The 20,088-nt window shown below is 39.9% G+C and overlaps 2 protein-coding genes across 3 annotated transcripts in view; both read right to left on the bottom strand.

The window, feature by feature from the left end:
• Positions 1-70: 70 nt before the first annotated feature.
• On the bottom strand, positions 71-10,719 carry LOC138602141 (solute carrier family 46 member 2). Its single transcript, XM_069673544.1, has 7 exons — positions 10,212-10,719; positions 9,379-9,549; positions 8,602-8,817; positions 7,923-8,094; positions 6,368-6,451; positions 3,784-3,940; positions 71-2,023 (listed from the first exon to the last, which is right to left on the bottom strand). Exons 1-7 carry the CDS (start codon positions 10,689-10,691, stop codon positions 1,966-1,968), a joined length of 1,338 nt encoding a protein of 445 aa, XP_069529645.1. The 5' UTR covers positions 10,692-10,719; the 3' UTR covers positions 71-1,965.
• Positions 10,720-11,628: 909 nt separating this feature from the next.
• palm2akap2 (PALM2 and AKAP2 fusion) overlaps positions 11,629-20,088 on the bottom strand; it is an 88,200-nt gene continuing 79,740 nt past the window's right edge. The window contains exons 12-17 of one of the 2 annotated variants that reach the window (XM_069673036.1): positions 19,718-19,816; positions 19,527-19,628; positions 17,969-19,415; positions 17,171-17,349; positions 16,518-16,556; positions 11,629-15,091 (exon numbers count right to left, since the gene is read on the bottom strand). In XM_069673036.1, coding sequence (XP_069529137.1) covers positions 14,957-15,091; positions 16,518-16,556; positions 17,171-17,349; positions 17,969-19,415; positions 19,527-19,628; positions 19,718-19,816 — 2,001 coding nt within the window. In that variant the 3' untranslated portion in view covers positions 11,629-14,956. The remainder of the gene's footprint in view (positions 15,092-16,517; positions 16,557-17,170; positions 17,350-17,968; positions 19,416-19,526; positions 19,629-19,717; positions 19,817-20,088) is intronic. The other variant, XM_069673034.1, reaches the window with a different exon arrangement.

A 20,088-nucleotide genomic window follows, 5' to 3' on the forward strand; every position in this document is an offset into this window, starting at 1 on the left:
AATTGCAAGACAAAAGACAAAAGTTTAAGTTTTCAACCTTTTATTTGCAGTAACAGATGAATTTCATTATACAAAATCCAGGAAGTCTCGTACAAACAAAACCTGAAAACATACCTCATGATTATTTAAATAAAAAACTTGCAGCTCAATGTTAGATTACTGCAAATTTCTTTCATGTTGTTCTACCCTTTATACCAACATAAGTTGTACCTAAAGTGTAATGACCTTTATTTGCCAAACAAAATCAAAAGCAAATTTATTATATTATTTTATATATCAAACAATTTACAAATCCTTATGAAGTGAAATTCAAAGTGCTTTAAAACTAAACCAACATCAACTGACCAAATATACATCTATAAAAAAGTAACTTAAAATAAAAAATTTAATTAAATAAATTTTTTTCTTAACAGCTTTATGTTGAAATGCTTTATTATAATTTTTCTCTTCTCTTCTGCCGCCCCAACTGCAATAAAGCCTATCTCTGTGAGGTGTTGGAGTGATTGTTCTACTTCTGGAAGAAGGGAGGAAGATGCTCTTGTTGCTCACTTCTTCCATGTAAGAATTATTGAGTCCCCCTGGGGAACCTTCATGGAGGAGACTTCTTCTGTAGCCTTTTCCATGACCTGACCAACACCTCAACGGTGAGTTAAAGTAATGGAAAAACATCTGAGCTAAAGCTCAAGTACTATAGTAAAGAGTCTGAAAACTATCTGTCAGTGCGATATTTCAGTTTTTTCTTTTAAATAAAATGTGCAACGTTTCTTATGTCCTGTTTTTAATTTGTCATAATAACTTATCGGTAAACGATGTGTGAAATAATGACTTGATAATGACTTCAGCATAAGTGTGCAACATAACAAAAATGTGAAGCAAAGGAAGGAATTTGAACACTTAATGAATGCACTGTATTATAAATGCAGAAGTGAGTAAACATGAACAAATGTTAAAAAAAATCATGATTTAAGGAGGTTAAAAAATAAAATCACAGTGGAAAAAAATAAAAACCTCAAACCTCAGCCGGTTCAGCAGTCAGTATGTTGCACTCCAAAATACTATAAAGTGCATCTATTATGATTTTAATGTATTTACAAACAATTTCTACTTTTGAATACGATTGATAAGTGAAAACTTCAAAATTTTAAGTTGTGAATTCAGCTGAATTAGCTTTTTTGACTTCATTCATTTTCAAATTACTAATAGGTGAAAAATGCAAATCTGCAAACTGAAAGCAATTAGTGTGGTTCCATCACACACGTAACTCTGAAGGTGAATAAACAAACAACTGGAAAAGTGTCAGAACATCTGTAAGCGTGCTCAACTATAGAAACAGCGGGTAAGAGCAGCAGCCAATCATGTTTTCAGTTTTGAACACAAAACAAGATTTTAAAGTCTATGTAATTGACACTGCAGGTTAATACATCCCCAGACTAAATAAAATAAAGCTAGATAACATATCCATATAAAAAATGTGGAATGTATCACTTGAAGTTCATTCAGCTTTTTTACGTGGTACTCACAAGATTTTGTGACATCTAATGATAAATCTACATTATGTTGCAATTGCCTTGGGAGTGTTGTGGACATGACTTAAGTTGTTTGAAGAAGTTAAGACACATTTTACTGGCAGGCCTCAAAAGTTCAACAAGTCAAAACTGTGTTGTAATATTGTCATGTGATTCTCTCTGCATACAAATCTGCATAGGCCTCATTAAAACTGATTACAGAATGTATGTTTTTCTTTTTTATATAAAATGCTTAAGTAAACATAAAACTTGCTGTCTGTTCCTCCTGTAACAGCCTAAGTCTGCAGGACTCCTTCACCTACTGTCCTTAAGAGTCTAGAGTTATAAAAATATAGGAAGTGACATTAAAGGCACAATTATCCTTTTTCCCATTTCAAGTGTCAGTTCCCGTCTGTCTCGTAACAACACGTACGCACTGCTGCTGCTCATGTCAATGCCATCAGTCTCCCTGAACCCTCTGATACTGACGACTCTGAGATGATCGACAGCCAAAGATACTGCAGGGAGGAGAGAGACGATATTTAGATTAGATGATAAGACAGTGTGTGTTTTTACATTCAAGAATGTACATGACATGAATACTTGGTTACATAATACATGTGGAGAGATTTAATGTTTCTACATACCATAAAATAATTCATCTTGATAGGGTATAGATAACATTTGTTTTTATACACAGACTTTAAAAATAAGAGGTTTCTTGAAACAAAAAAAATGTTGTGGATCTAGAAAGTGAATATAAAAACAAAAAAGCTCATTTGCAGTCCCTCTGATACGTACACAAAACAAACAAACAAAAGAGACAAAGTAAAATAAATTAATAAGAGTACCATATTTCCTTAAATAGTGGCTGGGGCTTTATTTACCTTATCTGAAGCAGGCGTGCTCCAGATAAAGACCTTTATTTTTCATTCAGTATGTGTAAGAAGTATATTTGGACACATTTTAGTACGAAGCCTTCTCCATTGTGCCTTGTTTAACTAACTGTATTATGCGTTAATACTGACCAAACACTTCCTGTATACATTTCAAATTAAAATCTCTCTTGTCTATCAGTGGACAGAATCTCTTCATTTCTTATCAAGGCTTTTATTGTGAAACACTTGCTAGGTTGTGTCCTGGACAATTCAGCTACTTTCACGGTTCCCATAAGGCCCTTCACATCTACTGACATCTTGTGGCACTTGTGCATCACTACAAAACACTTTATGGCTGAGACATTAATGCACAGACAACTGATGTGACTTAAATCAGGCTTTATCATTTAAGATGAGTAATCCAGACAACAAGCTGTTGAAAATAGCATGACTATATTGTTGAATGTGTAACAATAAAGCAATGGAAATGTGGATTATGTGTAGTCGGCACCCACATTATTTAAAAGGCCTGTCAGCTGTTGTTCTGTTTTGTTTTTTACCCAGCCTGTGTTTGGAAGCGGCATTAATTTTTTCATTTTGACAGTGCCCCCGCCCTGAAACTGGCTCTGGCTCTGGCTCTTTATGCTTAGCTAGGTTAATCATTTCCTAGCTCCAGCAAAAAGATATGAGAGTGTAATGACTGTCTCATCTAGCTTTTCTCTCTTCTGGCAGGAAATCTAGAATGTGATGCTGAAAAAGTTGCCTGTGTACTGCCCAAACAATGCCCAACTCACCTCAACGTTCTAAAGTTGGCAGTTGCTGGTTGCAGTCTTTAGAATGTTCTGCAAACCAACTGCCAGCTCCACACTGCCCAGACATCAGCTGACAGGACAGACTTCTGTTGCCTACTTTTTCTTATCTAAGTTTCTGCTTTATTTTGCATGGATGAAGGTCGTGCGTACTGATGTTCCGCACGCGAGTATAGGCTAGTTTTCAAGGGAACGCACTCTCAGAATGTTGCGGTTTGTTGGGAAAAGGCACACATTAGTCCGACTTTGCACGACTTCACCAAATCCAACTGGACAACTGCAACCAACACTAACTGTCAGCGCACACTGACCCAACAGTTGGTGTTGGTTGGAGTTGGTTGGCATTTGTCTGTGCAGTGTGCAGCCACCATAAGAATAAAAGTAAGTGGCTGAACTAGAAAGTGCTTAGAATGTTTTTGAACTTAAATGTTGCATGTCAACCTCAGTTTGTATATTAGACGTCTTTTAAAGTTTATTTTTAATGTTCAGGAAATAAAAAAACTGATTTTGAGCCCTAAACAATTGTGAGCGCAACCTTAGCGATAGATAAATGATTATCACGACCAGAAACTTCATATTGTCCAGACCCACCTGATGGGTATCATCCCCAGGACTGTCAGGAAGCTGGAGAGCATGAAGACAAAGCCTGGAAAACAGTTCAGGGTTCCCTGATAGATCTTGGTAAAGGCAGGAATGTACGCCAGACCAGCAAACTTCAGAGCCAGCTGCAGGGAGGTGAGAGCGGTGCCTGGTAGAAAGGAGGACAGATCGGTCAAAGGAGAGATAAGAGGGAGAAACACTCGTATTCATTCTTCATCAAAATACATTTCTCACAGAGAGAACTTTACAGGAGTAGACTTATTTGGAATTTTTATATTAGCTCTCCGACTGAAAGTGAGATGACAAAATTGATATCAATCTCATGTCTTTACAGTAAATATGAACCTGTAGCCACCAGACTGCTAGCCTAGCTTAGCATAAGGACTTAAAACTGGGGGAAACAGCTAACACGGCTCTGCCAAATTGTAACAAAATTGGACGAACAGCAGCTCCGAAGCTCATTAAACATGTCAGACAACAATCTTTTAGTCGTGACAAAATACAAGGCAGATGAACGAGCAGAAGGTTTTAAATATGTCAAACTTTTAAGTCTGTCTTGTCTTGATTCTTGTATTGGTTTTTTTGTCATTTTTTGTCAGTTGTACATACCTCTTATTTATTTTATATCATTTATTTTGCCAATTTTATTTCTATTTGTATTTGCCTTCTTGCTACTTTGTCTTTGTGCTGTTGCAACACCTGAATTTCCCCTCTGGGGATCAATACAGATTCCTCAAACCCTGACAATGAATAACCCTGCTTCTGTAATAATCAATGTGTGTGTGTGTGTGTGTGTGTGCCTGACACACAAGTGGCGGAACAAGCCATGATGCGTCATGTTTACCAGCCAGCCTGACAGCAGGTTTCCAGTATACACCACCCCTCCATGTGTGCATATTTGTCTTAAAGTTATACACACACAAAACACAAGAGCTAGACTGCAAATGTTGTATCATAACAGCTAACTCAGAGAGGCTGAAACCCTCTTATTTGGAGATCCAAAAATTGAGCTAAAACACTGAATCACACCCTACAGTTATTTGCTCAGTTAAATTGAGTGATTCTGCATGTTTAGCATGTTTTCTTGCCTTGCACTGATACCTTCCTGCTGATTCAGCTGTGACAAACAAACCAACCCAGAAGGCCTCCTTCCTCCACCATGCAGTTGCACAATCTTGCCTTATATTTCAAAATGTACAACACCACATTTTAGTTCTTAACAATTTTTTAGGCTTTAGGTTTTTTCAAATCTGGTTCGACTCGATCATTTTTTCACACAAACTTGAATTTCACCTGATACAGACTTCTGTCATAGGGAACATCATGTCTGCTTCTATTTGATCCAAGACTTATAATAACACAACTTTCACCTCACAGGAGCATCTTTAATGCACTTAACATGACGGACTGATCAGAGCTGAGTAAGGGGATCAGTAAGGAAATGTTGTCATCTCTCTTCCACAACTTCCTTCAGTACATGGTCACACTGTAATCCTGTACTTCTCCCTAATATTTTACACTATTAGTTTTCTAATACTACTTTATGTCAATCCAACAACAACACAAACTTAATTTTAGTGTATAAAAAATGAAGGCAGGTTTTGAGATATTTGTCTCTGCCTCCACCCCAAAATACAGTGGAGGTAAATTAAATTTAATTTGTGTTGTTTAGCTTAATATTAATCATTTAATTGAACATAATTTATTTCCTGCAGTCCTGGTTACTCAGTCAGGATAATACATAGACCTTGCTGTAACCTTTTGTGGAACTAATTAACTGTGACAGAAGAAAGAGTTTCTCTCTAAAGTACTAAGTAAAATATTATTTTTTAAGATGACTCTTTAATAATCTAAAAGTAAAATAAGTTGTTTTTAATAGAAACTTAAAGAGGAGGTATTATGCAGTTTCACATTTTAAGACATGTATATTATTTTACAATGTTGGATGTTGGACTAAACGTGGGTAAAGTTTCAAATCTGTAGGCTGCTCAGCTCAGTCTGCTGTGAACGCCAGGTTTCAGACAGTTTTTTCTGCATGCTGCACTTTTTGGGGTCACAAAGTGCAAGCTCAACAGGCTTCAGAGAGCTGGCCAATCAGAAGAAAGTGTACTTGTAGGGGCGGGTTTCTTAAAGGGACAGAGCTGACTGAGTAGTTTCAGGCAGAGGCTCTATGAGGGCCTGCACAGAGCACTAGTGTGAGGAAAAATTTACATAATATACAGTTTTTTAAACTGTAAATTATGCTAAGCTACTCCTCAGGTATCACAGAGTGAAATATGAAGCTTGAAATTAGCATAATATCCCCCCCTTTAAGGTTGCAGAGCCAAACAAACGCTGTTAAATCTACCCTTACGTTTGCTGTCGGATTAATACGTTGAAATCACTAACAATTATGCTTTTCCTGCTTTTTATTTGGATTGTTTACACTTTCAACTATCTCCAGTCATTATTGTAGTGACACATAAACACACACACACACGCACAAACACACACACACACACACACGCACACACACACACTCACACACACACACACACACACACACACACACACACCACAGTGGTTGCACACTCACCACATGAGGATGCTGGAACCTGCAGTGACAGCAGAGACCTGATGGTGGGCATCGGGATGAGAGCAAACAGGTTGAGCGAGCGAGCTGCAGGGAAATAATAAACACTGATGAATTTTTTACTGACTTCCTCCACATTGTTATTTTGTACATGCCACCACCCACCACCGCCATCAGCTACTACTACCTCTATTTGTCAGGTGTAAATCAGGTCCCCAATGGAGCTGCAGCCAGTTTTGTATTATCTCACCCACGCCTTCTTTATAATTAGCCTCTCGTGGTAACATAAAACTGTAACCTGTGACATTACAAAGCATGAATGCTGCAGTTTGTTTCAGTCTACCACTCCGGCTCTCGCTCTTTAATGAAGGCTTTTCCATTTGCTGTTGTGTACAGCTCATCTATGCTAGCAGCTAGCACTTTACTTGAGCTTAGAAAATGATGTATAGCATGCATAGTAGCATAATAGCATGTGCATGAAGAGCTGAGCACAGAAGATGATGACAATGTCTCAGAGTGGTGTCTATCTATCTCAGCTAACTTAGCAAGGAAGCCAATAAGTGTATTTTCTAAAAAATACTTATCTGCATTTGGACTGCGTTCACTTTATCGTGTCTTACAACAAGACATAATTTTGAGTCGATATTTTTTTAAATTAAATATTTCAATGATTTGTGCAACGTCTATCAAGATTTAGCTATTTGGTAGCTGATCTAGTGCGACTGCATAATTTGTTAGTTTGTTAATGCAGTGAAACAACGTTGACATATTTCTTCAGTATTGAGTGTGTGCACATAATTTCACAACTATCACAAGATTCAACATAAGCACAAACACCGTCACTGGTTGCATGTCTGTCTCTCTCAGCCAGCTACGTTGTTAACACTCTGTGCAGCTAAGACTATTATTCAGCTGTTGACGTCAAACATACGTTTTAAACCTTCTCTTTACTTCCCCATTTTGGCATACATTTTTATAGGAAGAGCTGATGACCTAGAGCTGTCATGTCTGGAACCAGTAGACACTATCCTGTTAGACCAGACCACAGATAACAGCTGAGCAAAATTCCCATAAACCAACAAAGCATGAAGACCTTGTTTTTCTAGTTGTCTGGCTAAATGAAAATGAAATGATGAAAAGAAGTGACTCACACCTTGCTGCTCATGTGGGTACATGATGTAATGTTAATTTAAGAGCCTAGTGAACCACTAAGGCACATGTGAAGGCATGAGGGACTTTTTTTATTCTGTGGGACAGCATTGTAGATGAGCATATCTATCAACTGATTGTTGTTGTGATTTATGACGCGAAAATACTGGTCTTCTCAAATCTGAGAAGATGCTTTTCTTTCCTTGTTTCATATCACTACTGGTCAGACCAAACAACCAAAATAAAGTTGCCACATCAAGATTTTTAGGCGGGCTTATTTGCACTATTTTCTGTCGATTTACAGTCTAAATTAGTCATCAAAAAGTGGTTGACTGATTAATTTGCAGGTTACCAAATGTTTTTGACCTCAGAACAACAGAATATCTCCTTTTTCTTTTTTTGGTCTTACCGAGGTAGAACATGTAGGTTGTTGTGACAAAGGACATGAAGAATATTCCTGAGGCGAATGATATCATGCCGATCAGGATGAGCATCACATCGCTGACGCAGCGACGGAACACCATGACACCGAGGTAACTGGTGAGGAAAATCATGCAGCCTGCTGCATTCCCATAACCCACCTGGAGGAGAAGAGAGAGAAAGTGAAACTTGAAAAGTTAAAGAAGGACATTGGACAGCAAGGGGGAAAAGGTAAAATACAACAAAGTACATTTGACTGACATAAAAAGATAAATATACCCAACACTGCACCTTAAACGTAGACAATAACTGTATGTATCTGACAAATTACATTGAACTGAGTAATCAATACAGGCTGTGTAAGTAATACTCAAAAAATCGCTGGTTATGAAACAGACTGAATTAATAATGATTACCCTTTATGAGCTACAAAAGCAAACCAGACCATCAGGGACAAGATTGATAATTTCTATATTGTTATTTTTGATGCCTGAAGCTGCCGGCGGGGGGGGGGATACACAGGACAAAATCAGCAGAGATAAAAGTTACAGCTTTGTCCACAGGGGGCGCCAAAATCAACACAAACCGAAAGTTCCTCACAGGAGCTTTAACTCAGCAAAAACCTGATAAAACTTAAATAAATGCATACAAAGAGGGCAAAACGTCACCTGAGTCGCACTCCAGCTGAGTGGCTCCTTCATCACAAAGATGCCCAGTATTTCAATAGCTCCACCCACTGCAATGATGTACAGGACGGCAGCCACAAACAGCAGAACCAGGTTCACCTTGTTTATCCCAACAGGAGCCTCCTCAGGAGTATTAGTGGAGTCAGCGGTCAGGAGCTGGCAGTCCTCCTTTGGCTCATTTTTGGACCCTTGTTTCACCTTACATTTAGATGGACACATTTAAAATCTGAGAGGCTAAATAAAACATTTAAAATGTGGGTCAGACAAACCAGCATTGATGATAATGATATCTGATGTAAATCCAGTTCAGCTAAATAAAACTTTAAAGTTTTTCTTAGAATGTTTCAACTCAAACACGCAGACTGTCTCACTGGGAATTCTGCATTGGGTCGATGGAGTGGATTAATGACTCAAGTGTTTGTTTATAGTTCAAAATTACTACAGCAGTATTATACTGTATGTAAGAAGGTAGAGTTGCCAAGTTTGCGACTTTCATCACTTTAAGTGGCAAACTCCATCCCTTGAGTAAGTCACTAATTTGTCACAATGCACTTTTGTTGCATTTGTGACACTTCAGTTTCACAGTACATAAAAAAGTTGATGAAATAATCATTCATTGTCTAACATCACTTCTCGATACCAACATGTTGACCATTCTGAACCATAGTTCACAGCAATATCAAAATCATAACACAAATCATCCACATCCATACATCAGATAGAATGTAATCTGTAATCTTCTCACACACACACACTGACCTGTAGCAGGACTATGGAGTGTATAAGGCAGAGCAGGTGCAGCAGTGTGCTCACAGTGAGCAGGACTGTTCCATGTCCCACATTGGAGCTGTACAGCTGAAACAGATGACCCGACACCAGGCTGCCTACCAGACCTGCTGCCCCATACAACAGCTCCACTCTCATCATCACCTGCAAGGGACATGGGCACATATTAACCAGTGGTGCTGAAGAACAATATCCAACATTTTTTTCCTTTAAAAAAGGATCAATACTGTAAAAACCTGGCTTGACCTCAGTCTGCATTTTGTTGTTGTGGTGTAGTAGGTTTGAATTTTTGCACAAATTTGTCATAACTTTTACAATATTTTATCTACATAGGATTATTTGTTTTTAGTTTATTGATACTTTAGGCCTACTATGACGTAGCCTACCTGACTGTGTGTTTTTGGAGTAGGCTACCAAAGCTTTATAATAGGCTATGTTCAAGTCTCTATCTTATCTCTTTGAATTAGTATTTTAACCCGAGAAATGTGAGAGTGTAAGATATTTTATTGGCTGTAAATAGTGAATAGGCTAGAAACTTTAAATTATTGCCATTTCAAGTTTTTTTCCCCCTTTACACCACTGCACAAACCTGTTACCCACTTTGGTCAGTCAAAACTATTGGACAAGCCACTGCAAATAGCCTATTATTACCTGTAGTTATTACCTATAGTTGGTGTAGGCTTTATGAATGCTTTGCCTTGTTGACACAACAAAGAGGGTTTTATACACCAGCCTCAGTAAATGAAGGCTATAATTCTGTTCAATGATTCTGAAAATTAAATTTACAACAAGGTTTTTACACCGACCTTGGACCGGTCAGCAGCCGGAGAGCCGAGAGACGTTAGCGTCATGACGCCGGGCCAGTAAGCGCAAAACCCGCCAGAAAGCCCGAAGACCACCGCCGCCCCGAACATCACCTCCAGCGGGAGCCGGAAGATGACCACCAGCAACAGCGCGAGCCTGGACAGCAGGTACCCGCTCAGGGGCACAACGATGGGGGCTTTCCTCCAGCCGCGGTCGCTAAACCTTGCCAGCAGCATCGCAGGTAAGATCGGAGTCAGCTTGACGATGAGGTTGAAGGTCATGTAGTAATCCGACATGGCTTTCTGCTGGCTGTCCTCCCTGGAGAGATGGGTATCGGGGTAGGTGGCGTTAACACACCTGTCCCTGACCACCATCTGCAGGGCGGTGTCGAAGAGAGTGCTGCCCAGCTGCTCGAGCACGATAATCGGCTCTATCTGCCGGAGCACCGCGAAAACTGTCAGACACAGTTTCGGCAGAACCATGATGAGATGTTTTAGATTATTAACAACAACAACAACAACAACACAAGAAAACCTGAACGGTGAAACACTTATTTAAACTTCAAGTGTAATGTGAACAAACGCAGAAGTCAACAGAGTAGCTGTGGAACTTTCATGTCTCTTCCTCTTCTACAACAGATTCATTGTGTGAGGGACAAAAATTCAACTGTCGCACGCCCACTTCCTCCCTCCAATCTGATCAGCTGAGCTTCTAGACAGAGGTGATGAAACTGAAAGGTAGGCTATGTTGTGAGTGAAAGATTTGGGAAAGCCCCTTTTCTCATCCGTAATATTCCTTATCCAAAGAGATTTGCTGTATAACAGTAGTCTTAAAAAGCAAACACTTTAATGAAAAGAACGATGAAACAAAAATGAACAGAACCTATGTAAAATATATTCCTATGTTCTAGTCCCTATTTAGAACACATTAAAATTGACTTGCAGGGACTCTGAAACCCATGTGTTTTTCTTTATCAGCAACTTGGAATCAACTGGTTGTTTAGTCTGTAAAATGTTACAGAACCAGTTACATGTTACTGGACCACAAGGTGACATTTTCAAGTTGCTTCTTTTTTTCAACCAAGAGTTTATAATGATGTTAAACAGGACAAACAGTAGTCCACACATGGAAGAAGCTGGAACCACAAACATTTCTATTAATCATAACGTTAAAAACTTTTTTTTGAGAATCAAAGTAGATCCAACATCCAATATTTGAGGGTTGGCTGCTGGAAAAACATGCATTTATTAGCACAAGCACTTCAGTGCTCTAAAAACAAGGTACTTTGATATTAGTTGTTGTTTTACTATTGACAGATTACACCATTTGAGAAATAATACAGCTGACAGCGACATAAATACAATTGTTAAAAGTCCAAACATACATGAACAACATGAATGAACCACTCGGACTGCCACATTTACTGGTTTTGTTTTTAATGAGAAAATAATCATAATATGTATAGTAGGTGTATAACTGTGAGCCTTACAGGTGCTATAAAATAAAGCAGAGTATGAGCATACAAGTGGTTAACATAGGATCAGAGGTTATAATGTATAGTGTAGAATAAGATTGCTTCATCACACACAGACAGTGTGAGTCCCACACTGAAGCTCGGGCGCTTCTGCAGGCTAAAACAAGCTACCAGCATTTAAAATGATAAATAAATCATCTCTGCACCATGAAATCAAACATCAAAAGCATAAAAATAATAATAATGATGATAAATCACACCATTTTTGTTCCTCTGCGTGTGCATTTCAAAAGCATTATTGTGTATTTAATGAGAACTCAAAACTATTTTGGGGTATGATTGGTGTCCTGACGTGAGGACAGTGTGTGTGTGTGAGTGTGTGTGTATGTATGCAAGTACAATAACAGTTCTACAATGTGCTGCTGCAGCTACAGTAAATAACAGAAGTTGCCATTTGCTTTTGATGCTTCCTCAAACATAAGTATGCATAAAGCGTAGACACGATAGATGCTCAGCTAGCATCCAGAATAGGCCACTGTAGAGCTATCCTCCTCTATAAACAAGATGAATCTGTTATTTATGTGACCTCTAAAATCTAATATCTTTCACAAAGGATTGCTTTAGTACTGTCTGATTGCTCAAGTCATGTTCCTGATGTCTGTGTTTCTGTTACTGTGTTTTGAAGGCCAGACTTGCTTTTTGTCTTTAACTCATGTGGGAAAATATGTCTCATACCAGCATCAGTTTTCTCCGTTGCAATTGTGGGATCAACAAACATTCTGCTGCACAGTAAAAAAACATTTCTTAAAAAGGGACGCTACTCCCTTGAATATTTTCTTTAGTTTCATATATGATGACACGTTTATTAAAAACGAGAATCAGGTGGATTCTCTGGATGTGGGTTTTGTGTTGTGGGGGAAATGATCACAGAGATGCACGCATTCTTGGTTTTTCGCTTCTGTTTGGAAGAGATACTGGCACTGCGCTTCCCTCAGAGAGCTTATTACAAGAAATATAATTAAATAGATTTCAATCATTTGCTCAGAGAAACTTGTCCCGCACTCAGGATGGGACTATCACACTCAATATAACAGAGTCATTATTGTTAAGTGTTAGTACGTGTCCCACAAATCGTTACATTTTGTGCAATTTTACCTCAGTGTACATTTTAATTTCAGGAAATTAGCTGAGGATTTAATTCAGTGTGAGCAGGCAGAAAGGTCAGTGCCTGAAGGACACTTGAACTGGACACACTAGCAGATGTGGTGATCAAAACTGTGACCTGTGCTTTACAGAAAATGTTCTCTCAATCCTCCTGAAAAACCTCTCAAAGGCTTCAATAAAAACCTAACAAAGTTAGAAAAGTACAATCAATTTGCTTCTTTTCTGTTAAGTGGTTCAGGATTACTGTTTCCACAGCCACACAGACACATTTTTACATTGGAATCTTGTTCGAAAACAATCCTGCAGGCTCCAGGGATTATTGTGATTGTGTTTCAGAGTGATAAGTGTCTTAGTTTTGAAGCTGAACCGTGTTCTCTACGCCAGGACAATCCACAGTGTCACCACACTCAAAGAGGCCTGAATTGCAGTAATTTTCAGTCATATAACAAAGCACAAAACCTCATCGTCCCAAATTAAAGCTCACAATATATTTAGTAAAAAAAAAAAACACAACCTTAACTCATGAATCCCCGCCTGAACAGACGTGCAGCCTGTTGTTCCAGCTTGTTGTGTGCTTGTTTCAGGTTAGGAGAGGAGTAAAATGTCATGCACACAATCAGAACTTCTTAAATAGATTAAGAGTAAAGGCTGACTAAATAACAACATTCAGTTTTGGTGTAACAAATATTTATAAAAAGCCTTTCCAATGTTTTTCATCAAGCTTTATCCTCAGCTAGCAAGGTATAGCAGGTACACGGCAGTTAGCCAGAAGGAATCTCAACAAACAAGTTCATATATCAAATACACACCTACCTCAGTATAATACATGAAACAACTGCTTACATCAGAAAGCACAGGTCAACAAAGCGACATAGCCAGCAAAGGTAAATAAGTGATTGTAGAATATAAAACCCCCAACCCAGCCCTTTATTTAATACACACACACCGACTGAAGTGACGCAAACATGACCCGCAGTTAGCCTCCCTCCTCCCCTATCTGTTTGAACCTACTTTACTGAACAGACATGTAGTCACTATATAAAAGGTGTTCTATAGATAGGCTTTCTATCTAATGTGGTTGTGTAGTTTCTCCAAGGTGTACTGAAACTGTAGTAATGCAGAATAGCAGAAGATAAAATACATCATACATATTGTGCATCCAACAATCACTGATGTTCTAAGGCAAAGTTAAACACTGATGCTAGTTAAGCTAATTTCCTTGCTAGCCTTTTACAGTTCAAGGAGGCTGACCCTTGAATGGGCACTTAAGATTGAATATAGATATTTTAAAGGATTGCGAAAGCTCCATCCAACATGTCATACTGTAGGAGGACTTGCAGGACGAGGAAGGTAAATCTTTATGGATGCTGAAAGTGATCCTCTGGGTTGCATTTGGTTCAAACATGGCAGCCTTCCTGCAGCATCGCAAAATCAAGGTACAAAGAATTCTGACATTACGTCTGAGTTTGTGATTAGGCCTCATTTTTTCATTCTTCTTGAAAAACTCAAATCAGTTGTCTGATAGTCACTTTGCAAACACCTGCTTGTCGTTTGTATCTTATCTCTTGTTTGTAATAAAAATCTTTCCATTCACTTTTAGATGCTTTGAGTTATTATTAAGCACACTTTGCCAAAACCATCATCAATAATTCTTAGGCTACCTGTCAAAGTAAAATATTTTGATCTCAGCCCGTATATCAATAAAAAGTTACAGGCCAATAAAGAATCCTATGAATATTTAACTCATTCAGCGTCTACCAACTATTAAAAACCTTTTATCCCAAACATTTTCTGAACTGCGCTCTTAAACCATCATAAAACTCTTTCAAAGTGTCTCTTGCATCACTGACCTTCTCCAAACTCACCTCAACACTTCAAATGTCTCTCACATACTCTTAACATACTGTTGCTCATTTAATCCTCAGGTCCAAAAACCATAACCAGCATCTCTTCAATGAGACCCCACTGGGTCATGTGATCATCAGAATACTATAAGTGAAATAAATACTGTTTCCTTTCTTGTCCTTTATCCTTCACCTCCTCCTCATCTCCTGATTGCATTTTTCCTTTAGTCTCTTCATCCTCCCTTGACTATTTGAAAGGAGCTGTTTACTCCTCTTCCTCCTCTTCTTCCTCCTCTTCCTCTTCTTCTTCTTCCTCTCCCTCCTCGTTGGCATAGATACCAGCTTCCCACTTTCGGGCCATGTCGCTTTTCCTCCTGGTGACGCGTGTGGCCTCCAGAACCTGTTAATTACATCACAACCAATCAGATACATGCATAGGCACAAAGGAGAAACATCATGACAGCACACCACAGTGGCTTTAATACGGCATGCAGTGTATGTCAAAAACTGAAGGAGGGCTTCGTTAACCCTTTCTGCAGTAGAGGCTACTCAACTAATGACCACAAGTTTTATTTTTCAAAAGAAATCACCAAAAGAAGCTCATCTGCAATATTTGACCGTTAAAAAACTGATTTTAATCCATTTCAGGCAAAGTTCCATGCTTAAACATCACATTTGTTTAACCAAGAATTGCCAAGACAAACACAATCTCACACACTTACAAACACATTAGCACATCTTCTCTTACAGAAAAGATGTCTTTGTGAATGGGACTCCAGGGTGAAGGTGAAGCAGATTGTTGGTAATGGTGCATTGTTTAGGTCTGGCATAGATACTGTTGGTAATGATGTTTAAAGAAAATGAATTTCATGACATCAAGCTTCCACTTGAGAAGTTAAAGCGCCTGTGAGTATGCCTCTGTATGATCTACAAAAGCACACCAGACCATCAGTTAGAAGATGATTATTTCTAGTTATTTTAAATTCCTGTTACTGCTGCCACTGGATCGCTGTCAGACGAGGTGATTAACAGCTGAAGCAGCCTTTGTTTGCATTTTCCATGGAAAAGATTCACAGTGAGTGATACGTATACTGTTAAGAACTATATGATGTGTCTAATGTGGATAATAATTACCGGTAATTTGTTTCCAATACGTCTTGCCTTTTATTTGTTTTAGGTTTATAACTGGCACTGTCTGATGTTTGTCTGTACATAGAAGTCAAGTGCTTTACATTGTGCGCAGGGGTTGGGGGGATCAAAGGTCACATCAAATCAATGGACAAGCACATGCAGCACCAACACCAAAAGCAGGCAGTGAGACACAAGCAGACCTGGGATCAGATAGAACTTTTTAAGTCTCCAACACAGTTTCCAACCAGTCTATGTCTCATACAAAATAAAATACATCCACATCTGCACTCTGTGGACCAGTTTAATTTCTTAGAGACCATTTAAAGAGACATACTTTGGGTCTCTTACTGTTGTTGTCCCCACCACGATGGTATACATTTAGTGAGAGGGGGAAAAAAAGATTGCCAGTGGAAATCATACATATCAAACATATTTGTATTTGGAAAGTTTCACTTAAATAACCTTTGTGAAGAAAACGGCTTCAGATTAACATGAAAAAGTAGTTCCTACAGTGCGATGGGAAACGAATATAGGTGTTTCAACTGTAAGGTAATTTGTACGGTAATGTGAAAGTAATGTGTTTCTTCAACTTTATAAAAAGTGAAAATTCAGAATGTATTAGTTGTATTAGTCTGACCCAGGTCTGTCAGGAAAGGCGCTTAATGGAGGAAACAGGTTTGGGGTGTGACAGGTACCTCAGTGGTTACCTCATGAGCCAGCATCAAGCGGGCATACTGACCGACCAGCAGGAGAGAGTCGACAGTACACATAGTCAGCACATATGATGAAATTATGGATCAACAACAAGATCAACAACAACCATACTGCATGTTAAAGAGTTCAAGTGTATCCTTTCAAATGTGATGTACTGCTGAATGAAGAAAATGTGTGAAACTGTTCTGGTTATATAAGTTATTTTGACATCCTGAGAGCCACGAAAACAACGTACCTTTAGAGACAGTTTAGTCTGCCAACATTTCCTAATTCTGAACAATGACACACTGCCAGCAGAGGTTTGGCTTTTAATAAATATGTTTAGATGAAAAAAAGGAGAAAAGATGGTGACAGGTCAGAAATCCCCCTGCGTCTGTATCATACTTTCAGTTTCATTTCCGTTTTGAGGCTGGGGAATTCCCTTTGGTGTAGTACAGTATTTGTTCATCAATAAAAGCATTCCACTGTGTTGATCATGTTTCACACACTAAGAGACACGTTTGGTAACTTTCTGTGGTTAGGAGTTCAACAAGAACTTTTTGTGAAACTAGGGCTTAGACTAGCTTCTGGCCACCAGATGTACTATTTCTTACTTTCTCTGCGTAATTTAGTGTCTCCATGTTTGAATACTTACACTGTTGTCCTCCAGTTTCTCCCTCCTCTTCACCTTGTGTGTTTCATAGTCTTCCATAAGCGTCTGCATGAAGTTTTTGGGCCGAGATCCTCCAGAGTCCTCGCTGCCGGCATCAGACAGAGCTCCTTCTGAGGGTGAGGGTGAGACAGGCGGTGCAGGTCGAACCTTCTCGATCTTTCCTGCAAAACACGTCAAATATTTACTCATATAAGTGATTGACTCAATTAGTTTCTTACTTTTATAACTAGTAGGTTCACAAGACAAAATAAGCTGTGACTATAACTTTGCAGTAGTGGGTATTTCTTTCAAACACAGATGCAAGTATTAACATTAATGATGGCTGCATTCCATTTAGGTTTCTTTAGTTCTAGTGGCTGGTATTTTACATTCAAGATCATTTGTTAGATTACTGGCACACTTCAGTGGAACAGAGCCACTACTGATGTTGTCAGTTCCACCGGTGCTTTTCCTGCAATATGCATTAAAAGTGCCCACAATGATAAAAGTAATTTATCTGCCTATCCACCAGTCACAACGTCTCTGTCACTGGATCAACATGACAGTAACATATTTCCGCTATGGTTTCAGAAGTAATGTTTTTTAAAGCATCTTTTTCGCAGGGCTTTGTGTTGTTTTACAAATTTTTCCTTTGGGCCAACATTTCTGTCTGTGTAAAAATCCATAAAACAGTTTGGGAGATATTTCAGAGAGGACCATGGTTGTGGTAATAAAAAATGCAACAACATACCAGGTGTCAAAGGGACCAATGTGAAACACCCTTGTTTCGTACTAACTAACCTGGTGCTGTCCTTGATGTCAGTGTGAGTCTTGCTGGCAGGCTGTTGCTTTTCATCTTATCTGCTGGGGAAATGGTGGTTTGCCGCATCCCCGTCCTCACGTTACCATGAATGTTGCTGGAAGAGTTGCTGGGGCGGATGATAATGACAGGCTGTTCCTCCCTTTGTTTCTTCAGCTCCTCCTCCCTCTGCTGAGCTGCTCTGATCTCCTCCTCGATCATCGACAGCGTTCGCTGCTTCTTGGAGCGCAGACGGAATGGGCCACTGGCCGGCTCAGCCTCAGGTGCTCGTGATGCTGCTGCTGTGCTGCGCAGCTCCGCTGCCTCTGAGTATTTACTGAAGTAGCTGAACTCTGGTTTCTCCGGGCTCGGAGGAGAAGGGGGTCGGTAGACTGGGGTTGGCCTGGGAACTGTAGCTGCTGTAGCTGGGGCAGGAGCTGGAGCTGGGGCAGAGGAGGCCAGGGCTCTGGCGTAAGAGGACTGGATTTTTATCCTGGGGCCTCCATCTTTGGGTCTCTGTGGTGGAGAGACTGGCTGAGAAGGAGGTGGAGAAGGCGTCTGGAGCTGTGGCTGCTGTGCTGGACTGGAGGGCTGCTGCAGAGCCTGTTGAGATTCTGAAGGTCTCTCTTCGTAGATGACTCTCACCTCCGGCCGTCTCTCTGGCTGAGGGGACAGGTTGGGTGGAGCAGGACTGGAGGACACAGGTGATTGAAGACTGGGAGCTCCACAAGAAGACACAGGAGAGGAAGAAACTGGCACTGGGCTACTTGTAGAAGCCGAGGATGGAGACACAGGTCCGCTAAGTTGTGAAGAATTCAAGTGAGATGGCAGCCACTCCTCTCCAGTTTGGGCTGCCAGGGCATTTTGGATGGCGTTTTGAACAAGAACCCCTGCGTGGTACTCCAGCTCGTCTTCTGTTAGGATGCCGCTGGTCTGTCCATTGACTGGCGTGGTGGGTTGGGGGGTAGGGGGTGACACTGGGGTAAGTGGCAGAGGGGTAGGTGGTAGCGAAGCCCCACTGTCAGAAACATTATCCAGACTAAACACAGTGGTGTCCTGAGAACGGACTGATAACTCGTCTAATCCTGAGTCAGACTCTTCTGGGTGAAAAGCTGGATAGAAATGGCTCTTTCCGTCCTCTTCCTCTCGCAGGATTGTCATTACAGCTCGTGCACAAGTAAACTCTCCTGCCAGTCCTTCATCAGACCAGGTCACATGACTCTCTCCGGTTTCTGCAACAAAGTCACTGCTCCCCTGGCTGCCCCTGGTTATGGATTTCGAAAAGGGTTTGGCAGAATATATGTGAGGAGCAACATCCCTCTTGGTTCCATCTCCTTGCAGAAACTGCTTCCTGGCAGACGAGAAGTCGATCTGCTCCTCCACAATATCCTCCTTCCTGTGTAGGTCTGGGTCAAAGGTCACCATTGTGGGATGACCTGACAACTGTGGCTGCAAATAGAGAACAGAATACAAAAAGAGAGAGTTAGAAGGATGGAATGCGGCCTGTGATTATGTGTGTGTGTGTGTGTGTGTGTGTGTGTGTGTGTGTTACGATGTTACCTGTGTGTACGGATAAGTATAATTCTGTTTCTGCTGTTTCCTCTCCTGGTATTTCTTCAGAGACTCAAGCTGATCTGCGTCCAGCTGTTCTTCCAAGGGAACCTTGAATTAATGGGTGGATGGATGAATTAATCTCACAATCAGTTTGTCAGGAAGTTAAATTAGAAAACAAAGATTGATCGGGGGGCTACCTCCTGAGGAGGGTTCCACCAGCGCTGAGCGATCCCAGGGTTTTTCTTCACTGCCTGGTCTCTGATCAGCTCCTGACGCTCACGCTCCAGCTCCTGAGCCTGAAAGGGGGAACAAACCAGGAGAAGAGAAATTATTGTGAATATGCACAAAAAGCATTCCCAACAATGTTACTATATCCTTCGCTTTTTATATAAAAAATCCTATTAGGCCTGTTGGTGGTTTATAAAGAAAATAAATGTTTAATATCGTCTCATCAACCAATTTGAGGCCTTTGAGCAAGTCATGTTATAGTAAACCACTCTTTAGTAGTGTGACTCCACTGAAACTGAATTAGCTTTGAAGGGGAAATATATTTTTCATCAAACAAAGA

The sequence above is a fragment of the Semicossyphus pulcher genome, unplaced genomic scaffold (genome assembly GCF_022749685.1).
Source record: "Semicossyphus pulcher isolate SPU_LCO1_2020_fin unplaced genomic scaffold, fSemPul1.0.p SCAF_22, whole genome shotgun sequence".
NCBI lineage: Eukaryota > Metazoa > Chordata > Actinopteri > Labriformes > Labridae > Semicossyphus > Semicossyphus pulcher.

Excerpts from the sequence above, each read along its gene's own strand:
- LOC138602141 (XM_069673544.1), bottom strand. The coding sequence starts at position 10,691 with ATGGTTCTGCCGAAACTGTGTCTGACAGTTTTCGCGGTGCTCCGGCAG. Across the intron at positions 8,818-9,378 it reads ACTCCATAGTCCTGCTACAG|GTGAAACAAGGGTCCAAAAA; the intron begins GTCAGTGTGTGT and ends TCTAAATGTAAG. Across the intron at positions 6,452-7,922 it reads AACCTACATGTTCTACCTCG|CTCGCTCGCTCAACCTGTTT; the intron begins GTAAGACCAAAA and ends ATTTCCCTGCAG.